The sequence below is a fragment of the Struthio camelus genome, chromosome 3 (genome assembly GCF_040807025.1).
Source record: "Struthio camelus isolate bStrCam1 chromosome 3, bStrCam1.hap1, whole genome shotgun sequence".
Lineage (NCBI taxonomy): Eukaryota > Metazoa > Chordata > Aves > Struthioniformes > Struthionidae > Struthio > Struthio camelus.
In genome coordinates, this window is record NC_090944.1 from 32,337,436 (window position 1) to 32,356,163 (window position 18,728).

The 18,728-nt window shown below is 34.8% G+C and overlaps 1 protein-coding gene across 2 annotated transcripts in view; it reads right to left on the reverse strand.

Moving 5' to 3' along the window:
• CSMD1 (CUB and Sushi multiple domains 1) overlaps positions 1-18,728 on the reverse strand; it is a 1,260,625-nt gene that overhangs the window by 124,189 nt on the left and 1,117,708 nt on the right. For both annotated transcript variants that reach the window (XM_068937332.1, XM_068937331.1), the window contains exons 43-46: positions 18,188-18,365; positions 15,407-15,552; positions 13,004-13,084; positions 12,722-12,835 (exon numbers count right to left, since the gene is read on the reverse strand). In XM_068937332.1, coding sequence (XP_068793433.1) covers positions 12,722-12,835; positions 13,004-13,084; positions 15,407-15,552; positions 18,188-18,365 — 519 coding nt within the window. The remainder of the gene's footprint in view (positions 1-12,721; positions 12,836-13,003; positions 13,085-15,406; positions 15,553-18,187; positions 18,366-18,728) is intronic.

Genomic DNA, 18,728 nt, shown 5'->3' on the forward strand with positions numbered 1-18,728 from the left:
CTTATCAAATGCTGGCTGCTTTAGAAGCTTTGTGATAAAGTCCACTAGAGCAACAGGTGGATAAATAGCTGGTCTTCAAAGAAGTAAATTACAAGTATCCTTGAGAAATCAATAATTCTGTGAGACTTCTCACAGGAAGTGAGAAATACTGACTCTTCAACACCTGTCCACGTAGACAACTGTCACTTCTCTGGATAAATTCTGCTTTTATAAATGGCTAAAATGAACAACCGCCCTTTGTTGCCTGCCTTTCCTTACCATCTAGGGTGTTATGGATATGACCAGTGGTCAAATGACTCAACCTGAGATATGGAATGTTTACCCATCATTCAGGTTGGAGCAGTCTGGACACCACAGGGATATAGTCAATATAAAACTATATCTAGGTGATCGCCAAAGATGGAATGTATGATGCTACAGTATTCTAGAAAAGCTTAGGGTTGACTTAATCTAAAAGCTTATTATCACAGCCCTTTATATGGGTGCTGTGCCAGTAAGTTCTCACAGGCATCATTTCCAAAGAAGAGGTGAACTGTAAGTATCTTTTTTAAGTCCTAGCAGCATTAACATGTGTTTAATTACTGTAGTATATGCAGGTTTTGGAATCTGGGATGGAGGATTTCCAAGTATGAAAAAGATGTGAAACGTATAGCTTGAAAAATCTGATATTAATTTGCCCTCATCCACAAAGCATGGTCATAAGGCTGAGATATGTCTCACTAACTTAAGAAACTCACAGTAATGATACGAAAAAACATAGCCAGGGAAGGAAATGCAGAGAAAAGACAAGGAGAAGCACCTCCCCAATACAGAGAAGTATAAAATGCTAGTGGTTTCCTTCAGGGAAAAATTGTCATAGGATAGGAAGACAATCACACTCAAGCAAGCACAGATACTTTGACTGTGAGCACCTGGAAATCTCTGAGGATACTCCAGATGAGAAATTGGCACTCTAAAAATGCTCTGAGGTGTGTGTGGGGGGGAGGAGCCAACATTAGGAAATTGCAGAAAAAAAAATAGCTTTTTTTGTCTTTTTCTTTCATCTATTTTGCTCTTAAGTCATCTATTTTGTCTTGTAAAGGATGTCAGAAACAAAAAGAGAAGTAAAAAACAACAAAAAAAAGACAAGGAGATAGGTTTTTTACTAGGCTAGAAAAAATATGAACCAAGAAAACTTTCTTTTTTTCAAAAGTAGGTGAGTGAAAGATATCAATAACTAAAGGAGGAGAGGTAGTTTACTCTTACCTCACAGTTAATTCTTAAGAAAGGAAAAAATTTTAAGAATTCTTAAGAGGGGAAAATATGCCTTTTGCAGATATTCCCTCATGTTCTTCTCTCATGATTGAGGAAAAGTATGATGTTGCTTCATAATTAACATCACATCTCAATCAACATTTCTTTGGTGGGTGAATATTAAAAATCAAGAGATTAAAAATCAGATAATTTCCTTGAACAAACCATCACATGTAAACAACTTGAGAAACACATCAATGTAAGACTCTTGTGGGGCTTCTTTTTTTGCTGTACTCTATCATACTCATTTAGTACCTTCAAAACTTTACTATAGAACAGTTTTCAAGGGGAAAATGTACTGTGTATGTGAAAAAAAAAAAGTACCTCTAATTTCAGTTGGGGCAAATAGTCATGCAAAGGGTGAAAAGGGGTATGGAATATTATTCTCTGAGCCAGAAATAGTGGCTTGGGAGGCCTCCCTCAGCATACCTTGGGGCATCAAAATTCCAAATGAGTCAGGTAAATTCAAGTGAAAAGTGAAGCTCTTAAAGAACAAGTAAATTGCTCTGTACCTGCCCTGTGTTAAAGCAGAGGTGGCCAAATGTTCTTCCGCAATAAGCTATGGATCAAACCCTTCCTATGGCTAAGAATCACAAGAGACATACCACAGGAGCTTATGAGAGGAACAATTCTGGAGTAGTTCAGGGGCATGAGAAGACAGACAGCATGTTGCTCCTCTGCAATTTGGTGGGTTGGCTTTGCAGCTGGGTTACATGGTAACTTGGCAGGGTTCACCCTGGCAGCCTCTGTTGGCTCACTTCACCATCACCAACTACTCATCAGCTTTCCCCTAGCATAGCTTAGTCACTGGTCACATACCTTAATCACTAGGCTGTAAGCTAGATTTGAACATTTCACAAGAGTCATACGGTTAAAGACATAAAATTGAGAAAAGGACACGCAAACTGTCTGGTGACTGCTTCACCTTGCTCTACAAAACAAAGGCACTTCCATTTTCTAGTACCATTAATAACCAATATTTACCAGTCAAATACAAATAAACTCCACAAATCTATGTCCTTGATGTTGATGTCTTGACACACGCAACAGGTGAAATCAAACAAAAAAAAAAACCCTTTAATTCAGATCCTTTTGTTCTAAAATAATATATCTCATCTTTAGAATGACATTTCAAAAAAGAAAACTCCTAAACAAAGTCATAAAAATTGCTTCAATTAAGGCATAAATATTTCACTGTTAGTACTGTTTATTTCATTAGTAAATCAATTAACATTATATTCATCAGCATTTTATTTAAGCATCTTCTGGAGTCTCTTTATCCCAAATTAAAGGATGACTCTATTCTCTACACATTTAAAAGTTTGGGAGTTGAGGTGAAGTTTACCAGTCGAGAGAATCTGAACTGCAAAAACACAGAATTAAACTCTTGGACCCCAGAATATATTATTTATTTATTTATTTATTTATTTATTTTTTAAATAATATTCCATGAATTTTAAAAGTAACTGTTGCAAAGTGGCTTGACATAAGGAAAAATAACAAGAAAAATAATTTTTAAAAATGTGCTTCCAGCATATTGGAAGACATAAGCAATCTATTTTACATTCATTTTTAATCATATCATTGCACATGTAAACTCAGAGTATTATTACTTATTAGTCCGCACAAATTCCGACATACAGACAAAGCTTACAGAAAAACAAAAGCAAATAAGAAAGTTCTTTATGTTACACAGTCAGATGTCACTGAGCGTGGTGAGGCAGTATCTTGAGAAAAGCAATTCTGCAGTGCGTGATACCACTCTCTTCATAGACTAGTTATAAGAAACAGACTACCTAAGCCATCTTTTGAAGAAATTTCATAAGGATGTTTTGGTGCAGACCTGACTAAACTTCTTGATTTACCTTTGATAATTCTGATTTCTGCACCTGTTAATTTCTCTTTTTATTCATAAATATCACCACATTAAGGCAATATGATCATAGCACCTCTCTAATTTTAGTGTCTTTAGCAGTCATATTAGGGATATCTAACTTAAACTGGATTCAGTTAGCTTTTTTATTAACTTGTCAATGTTTGTGAACAATAAAGGAATTTCTTGCTGTTGCAATGCTTATTATGCCTTATTTGCATATCTACCTCTCCCTAACAGCAGAAAAGGAAAAATAAATATGTTGTAGCAAAAGAGTATAAGCATAGAAAGACAGCAGATATTCCAAAGATAAAACCACAAATTACAAGTGGTCATCTGCTAGTCACTAGAGGAACACAACCTCAAGAGCTGGGCAAAACTTGTTTAAGGACATAATGAAGAAAATAAAGAACATGTATCTAGTGAACGTAAAACATCCCATGTACAGTGAAAATGTAAAGTATAACAAGAAGGTATAAATGACAGTGATAGCCCCTGCAAGAATGGAAACAAAGGAGGAATAGAGAGAAAGGAGAGAGGAATTTCTACAGCAGTGTCTCCCTCATCAAGGATGCTGCACCTGATTGAGATCATTCTTACGTGCAGGTCACTCTGCCTTTTCAGGAGTGAAGGGAGTCTGCATTTGATTTGCCATTTACAACTGAAACTCAGCAATCATAAGTGAACTGCCACCTTTCACTATCTAACTGGGTTAATTAAGTAAGAATTTTGAAGAAAAGCATGTATATTTTCTGCTCTAACCCTCCACACACAATAAAGATGATTAATACCAGAGCACTCAGATGCAAAAATATATAAACACAGCCATAAGGCTAAAGACGTTTGTGTCACTGAGGGAGAGGGACAAAAAATACATCTTTTTAATGACTTAAAACCCAATTTTAAGTATCATACACATTTTTTCCAAAGAACAATAGCTGAGTTGTTTAAAACATCTCTATTGCACCAAAATCTAGTGGAAAAAAATAATGTACTGAGCAGGCTTATAAAAACAGGTTCTGTTCAGATGTTATACTAAGAACATGCAAATTTCTTTGGTAAAGTCATGTGAATAGGACTTCTTCAGATCATGATAGAAAACTGAGTATTTTAGTATTCAATTAGTATTTATTTAGTATTTAGCATTTATTACAGGAAAAGAATAATAATTTATGAAAATTATCCTTTTTCATGGCACATTTTTCTGCCTTACACGTCAGTCCATGCATGCAAGCTCTTGTAAGACAGACGGATCCCCCAACTCTAGTGTTACTGACAAACTGCCTTGAAAATGATTGTAGAAAATCGTATCTATGAAATGGGGAGGTCAGGCAGAAATTTTGTAGCTAATTTTATGGTATCTAATAAACTTAGAAAAAAAAAAAAAGCATTAAAGCTCATCGCTAAAGGGAGTGCCTGGAGAATCTGCTCAGTATAAGTAACTATATATGTATAGTACAAGTTGTAACTAAAGAAAGATAAATCTGAAATCTTTGGATCTGCTAGAACTGTAGCAAAATGAAACTTTAAAGAAAAGAAGCCAAGAGTAATCTGTCGTCCAAGAAACAGGCCAACTTGGAGAACGGCTGATTAATATGGTAATCTTTGGGGTAACTATGTTACTGGCTATCTAGATCTCATAGATTACTAAATAAATCTTTAGTTTGATAGATGGGCCACAGTTTAATCTCCTGAAAGTAAAAGGGCTGTAACTAAACTCCTAACAACGGTATCATCCCATGAAGTCAATGGGGTGTGCTTATTCATAATCCATTGCAACAATGGCATTTTTCAGATCATACCTTCTACTATGTAAAACTGAAACTTACTGTGTCTCTATAGTGCTTGTTACAGGAAATCTGAGTGCTTCTCTAAAACCTGAACTCATGTCAAAGGTGCTGCACCTAACTGGCAAACAAACTCAGGCACAATAACTGTATTTTCTGCAGAGTGCTTAGAACTTCACGCATTAGACACTACTTGTCAGTTACCATGGTTCCAGGCATTGCGAGAAACTCTGTCTTCAGATGGTGTGGTGCTCTGGCTTCTATTTAGTCAAAAGAGGAAAGGAATGTGTAAGGAAAGTGGCATAGTGTGATTACATCTGCTCTGGAGGTTATTCATTCAGAATGATGTAGAAGTAGCCACTGAGATTGATTTTCCTGGTCTGTCAGCTATGTCATCAGACTTGCATTGTACATAGTGTCCTAGAACCTGGTTTTCTATCATATAAATACTTTTCTTGTCTGCTACAACATAGTGGCACAACTCAGCAGAATGAAGTTTTCTGGCATCTTTAAAAAATGTAAAGCTGACCCAAATAAGAATAATATAAAAAAAAAAAAATCATAAAAATAGAGCAGATAAAACACAAAAATAAAGGAGGGTGGTCCAAAAATGAGTTTGAAAAAGAGTGTGTGAAATATGCAAAAAGTAGCAATAGTTTCATGCCTCTCAGGATCAGAAAGCCTGCAATACAGTCTTAACAGCTAATATAAGATAAAGATATAAAATGAATCTCCAAAGACAATAAAACCATGGGAGAATAACTAACTGAATTATTTCATCCATGTTCACAGAGGTGGAGCAAAGAAGGTTCCCATCTTGGGACTCTTCTTTATATAGGACATGTTGACATATTTCTCAAATTCAAGTGTGAGGCAAAATCATAGAACTCAAAACAATGAATTAAAAATGTCAGGATCAACTCGAAGATAAAATAGCTGAATTAAAAACTGTAACATCTTGTTCAATTCTCTCACTACCAAGTGAATAAAAGGTGGCAAACATAACACCAATTTTGAGATAACTTCTAAAGCAGATGTAGGGAACTACAGACCTGTAAGTGCGGTAACTTTGCTGAACAGAATGACAGAATTTATTCTAAACACAGTAGTAATATATTCATAGATAAACATAGTATATTGAATATATTATTGGCTTTTGTGAAGGTCAATATATCTCAAAAATATGTTAGGAGTTCTCTGAAGGAGTTAACAAGCATCCCAGTAAGGAAGATAATTTGAGATGCTACTTGAATTTTCTGAAGTCATTTGACAAAGTCCTCCTCTTAACGAGACTAAGCTGTCATGGCATAATGAGAATGATCCTCACTTAAATAATTGGTTAGACAGCTGGAAAAACAGAATAGCAGGGGACGATCAAAAACAGTCCCATATGGATTTGTCCAGGGACCAGTGCTGGTCAAAAGATCTTATTCTGAAAACAGAGAATAAACAGCAGGAGAACAGAGTTTGGTACAGATACAAAAATATTCAGATTTGTAAAGACTATGGCTACAAAGAACTGTGGAAGGACTTTAAGATATATAAATGCAGCCAACTCAGTCTGAATAGTATAGGCAGTTCTAATAGTCTCATTTCAGAAGAAATAGAAGAGAAGTGGAAGAGGTGCCAAGAAGGATGACAAGAATGATTAAAACTATGCAATATCTGCTGATCTATAAAATCATGTCATCAATATGCCAACAACCATTGTTTCTTCCAATATAAGAACTAAAGAACACAAAGTGTAAATAGATGCCAGGTTCAAAGAGGACAAAAGAAGCATCTTCACCCATTGCAAAATTAAACTGTCCAACTTCTTGCACAAAACTTTGTGGATACAAATTTTTTACTACACAAATCTATTGAAGAAATGTCACTTTAGTACTCTTCAATACAAAGAAACTATCATTAGCTTCAGAAAGGCTGAGTGACAATTTGTTGGAGGCCCTAAGCCACTACATGCTTGCACTGATCTTATGTTTTTCTCTAGGCGCTCACTATTGGACAGTGTCAGAGATAGAACATTAGGTAAACAGGCTTTTGGTCTTACTCAGTATATCCGTTCTTATCAATGTAATGCTTCATTTTCTGTTCTTAGTTGTGATGTGCCAACCTCACCTCAGTATCCTGGCATACATTTTTTTGGTGACTCATTTTCATTTTTCAAATACTTCTGAACATAAGTTGTAATGTGATATATAAATGATTAAAAGCTAAAATGTAATCGATCTCCAAATATACAAAGCCCTATTCATTCCTTTAATACGCTAATCTGTTATTTTAAGAAGCAAATGAGTATCTTGCTAGACTTGCAACAGTAGGAGTACAACCACATCAGAAACAGTGTGTGAAAACTAAGAACAGTGATTAGAGGAAGGGAAAAAAGAAAGTTAAACATTTGCCAGAAGATGCACCAATAAAGGCTGCTTTGAAAATTAGTTGTATGATAACGGAATGATTGAGAATTTTTTTTATATACAAGGAATTAATTGCATGAATTTTGATTTCAGTCACAGAAGATTCTCATAATGATGCCAACCTGTATAGCTAAGATAAAAAGAGTTTCTCTTTTTTCTTTGTTTTTGGTGACTCAGAAGAGGTTTTTTATTATTTTTACCCAAGATACAAATATGTTCTTTTTATAAAAAGCATCATTCGGTTACATATATTTATTTGTAAGAGTTAACTGATTTCTTAACTCTCCAAAGGAGAGAGAACATTATGAAATGAAAAACATTTTGGCAGAAATTAGTATTAAAAACGGCAGTTAAACCCGTCAAACCTCTACTACAATTATAATAAATAAACAAATACATAAAAAGATAGGTGTAAGTTACCCTCATGGTTCAATGGTTTAATTATTTCCTTTGTTATCCCTTAACACATACTGGCACAGCTAAATGAATCCTCAGTACAGGTGCTTAAGTTTTGCGTTACTAGCAAGCAGTGCTCTATCATCTTGAGATAAATGATCTTTCAATAAGCCATCCCTCTGGATGTTGTATTTACTACCCTCAAGTTGCAGATGCCTTTCTAGCTTAGGTATTCAACTATAGATATGTTAAAATCCTCTGTTTAAGGAGACTTCTTTGGAAAGAGTCTAAAATTAGTAGTTACATCAAAACTAAGAAATATGTATGCATTTCTCCCCTTCAAACACGGCCTTAGGGTTTTAGAGTGCAGCTTAAGTGCATTTACATATTTATCCAAGAGCAAACACCATAAATATGGTAATTAAAAACAGGACTTTTAAACAATCTGCCAATATTTTGTATATCTGAAGTGAGTCATGAGTTTGCAAATAAATTACATGGTAGATACCGACATAGTCAAAAGATTTCCTAAATCTTTGTTGCTGCCCAATGGTTCTGAGTTTCAGAAGTGCCAGTGCCATGTAGATACAATGAATCCAGACCCCAGAAAATATCTCAGCTCAAAGAAAAGTGTCCACTCAGAGTTTAATCATTAAACTTTTGCTATTATATAATGTTAAATACATATATAAACATTAATATAACGATAAGCTTTTTAAATTAATATAAACAATAAGGTTTTGTTGTTGCATATAAATAAATAAATACATATACATATATACATGGTGCATCCATAAAACAACCTGAATCCAGCCACAGGAAACACAGAAAATACTGCTAAAAATAAGCTAAGTTGTTATCATAAAATAAGAATTCAATATTTATCTCCACAGTAATAATTTATGTAGGCTGACTGAGGTACTGGCGAGAATGGGACAGGAATAAAACCAAGTAATTCTGTTTTCCAGAAAGTAAAATAAAGTTTATTTAAAGGAGCAAATAGTCTGAAGAAAGGAAATCATTAGCATCCCAAGTTATTTAAAATGAACCCTTCTCCTATGTCTGCCCAAATTAACTGTGCTACAATTTTTACTCTGGTGGCTCCAGTTCCATTGTCTTTTGTCTCTGAATCTCTCCAACGGCTTTGTGTTTGCTTATTATTAGATTATTTCATTTGTTACCCTCCCCCAATAAAGTCCTGCTGATATATTACAAGAATACACAACCAGAAGACACTATCAGCCGATAAATCTACTCCCTAACAGAAACTTTTCATGAAAAAACATGCTTATTAAACATACTTAATAATCAATTAGGAACAACTCACAACTCAGAACATAGTAATTCTAATAAATTTAATAAATAGAGTAGTTTTGAAAATTGACAAGTCATGCATATATGGAAAGGGGGAAAACCACAAAATCTGCGAACCCTATAAGAGAAAGTACAGAGCTGCTGATATTCATCTAAAATGTCTCAAAAGACTATAAAGAAATAAGTTTTACTACCATCAGAGAAAGCCACAAGGTCCCAAAGGATCTGCAATAATTGCTGGAAATCAGCTATTCCTCTGTGCTTAACAGATGGCTAATTATTATCAGAAGCTCCCCAGATCTCTGTAGCTTTTACAAGAATTCTCCAGTTTATTTCAGGCTTTCATTTATTTACACCCTAATTGAAACAGCCAAGAGTTAAATTACTGTCCCTGTTACAGGGACAGTATCCCTGTTAACTCAAAATTGAAAGCTGGTTTTACAGCACTATTAATGCCTTCTGATTATATTATTTTAGAGCCAGTACAGCACTGACTAAACAACTCCTTGAAATTACAAGTTAACAGAAAACCTTGGCTCATAGTAATTTTATTAGAATAAGTACTTTCATGAGCTTTTTCTGTAATTCAGAAGAATGTGGTATTTACTGCTGTCTAAAAATACATTTAAATTCCTGCTCCACTCTACTCCTTCCCTCACCTTCTCCTTCTCCCTCTCCCTCTCTCCTGCTCTCTACAGAAGAGCATAATTTGGGTCTCCATCCTTTACCCAGTCACCATTTCATACAAAATTTACAGAACAAGCATGTCTTTGAAACTTCTATGCTTTTAGCTGAAATTGGCAAACAAGCTCTAGAGATATTAAGGTCAGAAGATTGACAGGCAGATGATAGTGATCAGATAACCCTTGTTAGGAAAAAAGGCTAAAATCACCTTATATCTGACAGAGTGCTGGAGTTGTTTTGACTTGCGATAAGAAATTCAAGTTCAAATTGCCCAAGGAGAAGGGACAGCTTTAAATTCTGGGTCAGCTCACTTCAAGATTCATGACACAAAAATAACTTATGCTAGAAATATATAAACATATATACAAACACAGAGAGTAGAAAAACACGACGAACACACATGGGAAAATGAAGAGAAGGGGAGATAAAAGGGACCAGCTGCATGCAAGTAGGCTGCTGGTCAGTACATCTGTCTGAATGAGCCCTGCACCTTATCAGCACAATGCGTCCTATCTTCTTATTAAATCCTATTCTCAACTGTTTTTTAGAATGTAAACTCACTCTCTTTTTGCAGAGCTGGAGCTCACGTTTTGGTTTCCCAAAAAGCATGCAAGAGCTTTAATTCATAAGACATAACCATTCAAGCCTGTACTGCTAAGCACATTTGGAGAGTCTGAGATCCAGGAGATTCTGCCTTCCTGGCTGCTGAAGCCCACGTGCAAGCCCTGACCTAGGAGATCTCAACAGGCCGAGGCCAGTGGATGTGGCTGCTGCTGTTCCCCTTTGCAGAGTTGGCCAGTAGCAAGGCTGAGTGTGTATTCCAGAGGGGTACACACACACACACACACACACACACACACAAACCCAAACCATCCCCCCCAGTGATACAGCTGGCCAGACAGCGTTTTTAGCAGCACTCGCATATACAAGAATACAGATAGCCAAGCCTTGTTCCTCCTCTCCATCAGGATTGAAGCTCACTACTGAAAACATATATGCCCTCACTCCCTAGATTCATAAACACATTCAAGCTCACAGACCCCCTGAATAATATCAGGGGCTTTAAGTTCGTCTAATAATATCCTTGCCCTGGACCTTGGGCTGCTTACCCAGTCCGTGGCTCAGATCTTGGGTCTTTCCAGAGGCAGGTCTGCTCCTACTCGCTAGCTAGTCCAGCTTGATGTTTGCTAGTGATTTCTGCATATGCATACTCATAGGATTTTAATTTGCTGAAACTATAACCACTCTGGTCTCCCCAGTGCTTAGACATAGAACTATGGCCCCTGTGACCCCCAGCTTGTTTTCCACTTAGACATTTCCAACACTTACACACAGGATAGAGGGTGGGATTACACTGAAAAAGACAGTCCTCCTGGAAGGATCAAAATACATTAATTATAACTAATTATAATTAATTAAAAAATATATACTCAGATTCTGAGTGATAAGAACCCTCGGTAAAGAGCTAATAATAATAAAATATCCAATAATTCCCATCAGGGCTGGAATAGTGTACTGTACGTACGTTACAGGCTACATACTGAACAATAAGGAGCTGGTCATTATACAAATATCTATTACTAGTATATCTATTATTATTACTATATAACTAATTATTATTATATACCTATCTATTATTATTAAAATATCCAAGGATCTTTTCAGAAAAGAACATATGGGATTACGGGACTGATGATTTTACCATAATATATTTGCATTACAGACTAAACTAAAAATCAGCAAGATTATGATAAGCCCAAGTCAAAAAAGAGGGAAGGATAATTGTTCTTTATTATGGCATGAGTGATCATTTGGACAAATTATTTATAGATGTACCAAATATATTAGGGTAATAAATACACTCTTAGTACGCTAACAGTCCACTAGCCATTTTAAAATCATGAAAGTATAGAATTAGGGTAAGAGAAAGGAAATGTACACACGCAGCTATTAATAACACGTCACAGTGTTACCTGTTAAGCATATGGATGACACTATCTCATGACATGGAAAACACCCCATCCGTAATAACACATCATGGAACAACACTATCACAACTAATGTATTACGAATATGGACACTTCCAATGCTTTTTGACTCCCTTAAAAGTAAAACTAGTATCTTAAAAATTCAGTGATGGCATCTCATCAGTAGTTATTTTTTCTCCAACAAATTTTGAGTTATTTCAGGACAAAACTTTACAGATACTTTCTTAATCATTTTTTCAACATTTCTCTCTCTCTCTTTTTTTTTTTTTTAACCATTCACTATTTAACAAACTAAAGTGAACTAAAAAAAACCAGACAATATTTTTTGAAAAAAAAATTGGAAGACTGAATTCAAATCGTCAAGATATACTAATTTTTCATGAAGATCATCAAATTGTGTATGAAAATATTCCTAAATATTATTCATAGTAAACTTCTAAAATCTTTATATTTAAAATATTTTAATTATAAGCATCATAATAATAGTTGATTTTTTTTATTTAAAGTTGCCATACATTTTAGAAAGCATTTTTCATGTGAATTTGCCTTACACATCACCATGTGAGAGCGAAACCAGTAAGAGTCATTTCTTATTTTATTTTGAATGCTTATTCAAATACATATTTGTAAAAAGCTCTTCTGGAGTGAAAATAAATCTTTGGTTTGATAAGAAACAAATACTGAATTTTAAAAACAAATGTTTCAATAATGGTGTAGTTACATGAGACTGCTCCTTAAGAATGTATGTGACATACTCAATGCCTTTGAAAGTCAAGCACTGAATGTGCCAAAATTTTAAGGATCAGTTTGAAAATGTCTGCATTCCTTAGCTACTAAAGAAATAACTGAAAATTTTTCTTCTAAGCATTAATGAAGATACAGTGACACTAATGTGATGCTCAGTATAGAGGATAAAGATAAAGGATGGTGCATAATTATAATATGCAATCCATGAATGTGTATGTTTACCTTCACAAAATGGGGAGGATCCTTCAAACTGCAACTGTGCATTCAATTTGCAGGTTAACAGATCTTGTCCAACAAGGGTGAAACCAGGATGGCACTTGTACTTGGCAAAATCTCCTGAAAAAGTTATTGACAAAAAAAATCTTAAAAAAGTTAAAGTGGAAAAAAATACCTCATACAAAAGTATATCAAGATCTCAGATGGAGGATGAGATATACCGATTAACATTTTAGTTTAATTAGATTTCAAGTGGAAGCAGAAGAAAAGGAAATACTATTTTATCACCTATTTCGAAGTCGTCATCTTCAGTGAACAAATCTGCATGGGGAACTGTAGGTGGAGGCTGGCACTTCTTCAGCTGATAAGCTGCAAAGTTAAGTGAGAATATTATTAAGTACTGATATGCTAAGACTGACCTTACAGAAAATTCATTTCTCATTCACACTTGCCAAAGTACCAAAGCTTCACTGAAACCCATGGTCTCTCAGTTTCAACATTTCCTGAGTTAAATGTATCAGTTATAAGCATTACTTTTCTCCTAATACTGCATATTATCTTTACAATATTAAAATATTTATTATCAGTATAGCTCCATTGTAGTCCTGGACGTAGTTGCAGAGCTAACGACGAGGTCTGTGCAAGTACAAGGGTGCTCTTTCATGTGGGTGCCTCCGTAGCACCTGGTAACGTGAATTTTTATTAATTCCTTTAAAATAAAATCCCCTCTCTGCTCTTCAAAACTGTTTCAACAGATTGTGAGTAGTCTCATGATGCAGGTAACCAGTACAATGACTGACATGTTTGTAAAATGGAGTATTTACCCCATTTTACCTCTATGTAAAATTTAAGCTAGAATGCCTGTGATAAGAAGCCATTTCTGGATAAGAAATTCAAAATAGATACACCAGCTCGTGATCAGAGTGTACATACTACACAGAACTCTCCCTTCCATGGAGAAAGAATACAAAAAACAAGAACACAAATGCTCCTGGTAGCTTTATAATCTTTGTGAAGCTAAAGAAACACAAAGTAAATGATACTGGGAATCAGCCCTGATGTTCCACATGAGCTATTATAGCCCACCACTTTAAAGCAGTTGTACAAAGAGAAAAGATAAGCCTAAATCCATGGAGGACTCCCAAGGGGAGGGTGGAAAAAGCATATGTTTTCCCATAGACTTTTATATATACGTACAAATAGAGTGTTCCTACTATATACATATGTATGAAAAAGTACACATCTAATTACTATTAGTTAGCATCATTGCATATATATCATGTTACACTGCATTATATTTCACATGATGGGATACCTATTTATGAAAAGTTATGAACAATAAGGTATTTAGGAGCTTAAAACACTGTGTAGGCAGAGAGTTTTATCGGAGAACAATTGAGGAAAAAAAAAAAAAAACCTGTAACCTGCTTAGACACTTATTAGAGGTAGAGAAACCTGCTAGAGGTTTCCAGCAGTAAAATTTCCCAGGAACCAAACATTATACTTACATGCATGACCAGTGAGGTAGGTCCTTGACTTCATTGAACTGACTACTTAAGATACCTATCTCCCTACGTGTAGAATCAAAAAATGGGAATCTCTGAAATTTAGTCTCTAATCAGGCCTATTTGCAGGAGTTTATCAGCATTCGCTTAGCTCACTGCTTTCAATTCAGGTCAAAATACAGATATTGTTCACATTGTACCTGATTTCTATTCAATGATATATTACGTAAAATCAATAGTGCAGAGAGAAAGGAACAGATTATTTTTTACTCTTGCTAGATTAATATCCTAATTACTATGACAGAGTATGTATCTTGCCTTTTCAACTTTTAAAACTCCTACCCCTGAAATACTGACCACATGCTTACATATTTTCAACATAAAGCTGGAAATTGCTGTCATGGACCATTCCCTGTGTGCTCCTGATTAAACACTACCCTTAAACATGGGAGTTTTATGTTTCCTGTTTCAGTTTTTGCTTCTTATGTATGTGCTCTAGATGTTAGATTACTACGTATCACCCCCTTCTCTCAGGAGAAAATTACAGACTAAGTGAGGACAAGACTTCAGACTCTGAGTATTATTTTCATAAAGACTTCTCCCTGCAAAGAGCAACAGAATCAGGCACGCTCTTTCTGTGGCATTTCCCTCCTATCCTTGTGAATTAATTTACCCTATCCATTTTAACTCCAGTCCAGAAGGCTACCTATCTTCCACTCAATATACAGAGTTTGGGTGAATTCAGAATTAGAACTCAGAATTAGATTTCACTTTTGAGTTAGATGAGTAAGTCCTTTGCTGGATATCAGACTTAAAACTGGTGCCCAAGCACCCCATCTACCTTTCTGACCATGACCTCTAGGATTCATCAGCTGGTGAAGAATTTTATTACAAAAGCATAGAAGAAAGTTGACTAATAAATGGGACAAAACAATCCAAAAAGTAAAAACACAGTATTAGATAGTAATGATTACTATTAAAGAGAGAATGTAGTATATTCAAAGGTACAAACGAATGTTCAAAGATATTTTAATGTACTGCTTTAAAAATAACTTGCACTGTCATTTTAATAAGCAGCAAATCTATGAATTCTGGCAAATTTATTTAAGATCATTCAGTACATCACAAAGTTAAGAAATATTTTAATTCAGTAATTGATTGAGATAATTACGTAATGCGAACTGACCATGAAAATTGAGGACAAAAAATCCTCCAGTTGAAAAATCACTGTGAAATTTGAGGAGGACTTGGTTGGTGGAACTATAAGCTGTTTCCAGAGCTGTGTTCCCACTGAAAACTCCCAGCTGAGGTGAATTATGGTCAGGACCATCCCTATGAAGGAAAATGTAAAAACATCAGCTGAAGAAACACTGTAATTAACATTTAAATTAATAGATCCTTTTCTCTGAAGGAGTGAAATTTCCATTAAAATTGTTATTCAATGAGGATAAAGTTATTTTATTTGTATTTCTATCAACATACAATACTGTAACTTCAAAGCCTAATATTTTGTTAAGACTAGGAGTACTTTGCAATAGCTTTTACATAGGTAAAAAAATTACTGGCTGAGATGATAACATCTGAAGTTTTCTTTATCTGTTCTTGCCAAAATTCTCACATAAACATCAGCTAAAGAAAACTCTTGTGATCTCATAATATTTCTAATATTTTTGATACAGATCCTGCAAATCTTTCCTCATGACTAATGCAAAAAAAGGTGTAGAGGTTGTAACAGGTTACTCCTGTTACTTAAATTCATTCCAAAGAGTCAAAGATATACGCTAAGGAAAAAAAAAACACACTGAAAGAAATAATGTTCTGTATTTCTCGTCAGTAGGACAGACACCCCAAAGAGAAATACTCCAACAACACTGAGCTGTTTTTATTTTCAGTATTATCATGTAAAACTTTCCAGCTCTGAATAGCCAAAATAATAATAAAAAACCCTACTGAATAATTTATCACTGAATAATTTTTCAAGCTCTGCAATGCTTATTTGTGGTCTTTCTGTACATGACATCTACTGAACCTAAGCTGAATCAAAAAACCTTTTGTGCTGTGTATTTTAGTAGACTGGAGATTACCTAGAAGCTCTCCATAAGCATTTAGCTTCTGACCTTTCACTGTTTTTAACTCAGAGGGATATTTGTTCGCCTCAGTCTTCCTGTTAAAAAGCTAAGCTTTAATGATTTTCTTCTGTCCTAAACTAATCAAGATAATATCCTGATCGTAAAAAGAAAAATGTAGTGTCTGGACAAACTCTGGTCCAAGTTTTAAAAGAGCATATTTCATATTTATATAGCTTGCATATATTACTTGATTTTATTAAAAAATAACTAAAACATAATTAAAGCATAAAACATAACATAACCAATTTATACTCTACTATTAGTGACAACAAGAAAAAATACACTGCAACTGACTTGGTATAAAAATTTTACTTTCCTCCTCCAGCTGCCTTGCAAAGCAGTAATCCAAGTAATGAATATCTGACGTGATAATTTACTCACGATTTCATTTTAAAAATCTGATTCCCAAGGCAGTGAGGGGAACTATAATGATTCCATACTAAAGTTCCATATTATTCTTTCATACAGAAGTGAATGGCATATATATGAATGACATAAATAAAATTACATTAAACAGCTTCCTCCCAGGGAATTCAGGAGATATCTTTCTTTGATAGCTCAGAAACTAACTCTAAAGAAAGCATACTTGTAATTCACGGACAATTAGGAACTGAGAGAAATAAGCTGTAAAACAGTTCTTTAAAAATCTTTATTGAAAGAATATAACAATTCAGAAATTCAGCATGTTCACGTGATTTTAGGACTTATTTGCACTGGCAGAAAAGAAAGAAGTCATTGATCCAGTTAGATCTTTACCAGTGAAGACACTTTTTTATTTAACATGACAAAGAGGACAAACTATGATGCATTTCAGAGCTGGATTTACTGATAACACAAATATCACAGGCAGCCAAACTACAGTGCACAAACATCTCCCTTATAAACTGACTGGATTTTCCCTGTATTATATGGATTTCAGTGTTGCTGTCTAGAAAAACCTTACCCTGGACAACAATAGATACAGAAATAGTGGCTTAGTTGGAAGACGGGAGCAGCTGACTCTCACAAGAATAAGTTACATTCTAGATTCTGTGTTAACTGCCCTTTTCCAAACTATCCATGGAACATGTGAGAGAAAAGCTACTATGTACATTATATGGGATAAGGATCAGGGTACAGATGAGAAGGCATGTAACGACCTCTTCCTGTTAGAGACATCATCACCTATGATTGCATCTGACACAGAATTTAGACTACCCTGAGACCTTTCCTTCCAGCTGAGGGCATAAAATTCAGATGGGTTTGGGGGATAAGCAATACAAGTTTGAGGAAGTGGAACATACAAAAAACAAGAAGCTGTAAGATGCCCAGATACAACTGAAATCCTGGCTCGATAAATATAGAGGTTATGATAGGAAGCTATGGCTATCAATCATATTAAGGTTTTAGAATGAGCCTTCAAGACGTCCAAAAGTTTTGTCACATCTAACAGACTGTCGCATATATTCATGGAAGATATTATTAAACAAACTATAAACTGTTATACTACTTCTACCTCACATGGTCTCACTTGGAAAAGAGAGCCCACTTGGAACTACTATAAAATTTAACTTGTATCTTCCTGTACACTACAAGAAGCTCAAATAAGATCTGAATGATAACTGATTATGAGTTTCACAGTATTTTTGGAAAAAAACTCTTAAGGGTTCGTGCAGTATCAAACAATAATTCATTATTTCATATAATCATAGAATTTGTTTTATTAATTTATGCTGTTCCCTAGAATGTAAATTGCATCATAAAATGTAATACTAAGCAAAAGCCATAGTTTGTGATATTGAGTTTATGACAAATCAATCAGAAAAAAGAAATACTTCTGTTTTTCAAAAATTACATACCAAACCGCAATGTAGTCATTCACAGGTTCAGTTTGGAGTAAGGTGAAGTTGATATAAATTCCGTGGCCTGGAGGTACAATAATTAACCAAGTACAGTCCTTGGAATTTGGGTATTCATCTGGAAATCCTGGGGAATAAACTGTACCATTCTGAGCAGTTACATTATAGCCACAAGGAGCTGTAAAGAAAACAAATAAAAAAATAAAAGGAGAAACATTTTTTTTCATGTTAAAAGTAGAATATCAGCATTCTCCCAATGTCTAAGCTCCAGAGATAAGCTAATCTAGATCTTCAAGACAGTAATTTTTCTTGGTTGCCTCTGAGGGATAGAGAATATTTTTATTTTTATTTTTAAGAAACAAGTTATCCTGATGCCTTTAGATGCTATTCCTCAAAATCCATCAAAATTTACTAGGAATATTGCTTTCATGCAGAATTCTTGAAACACATTTAAAAGGGGATGTTTTCTGTTTGCAATTAAGATTAACAAACAAATAAACAATCTACATCTTTCCACAGAACTGAACTCTAGTTGAACTGG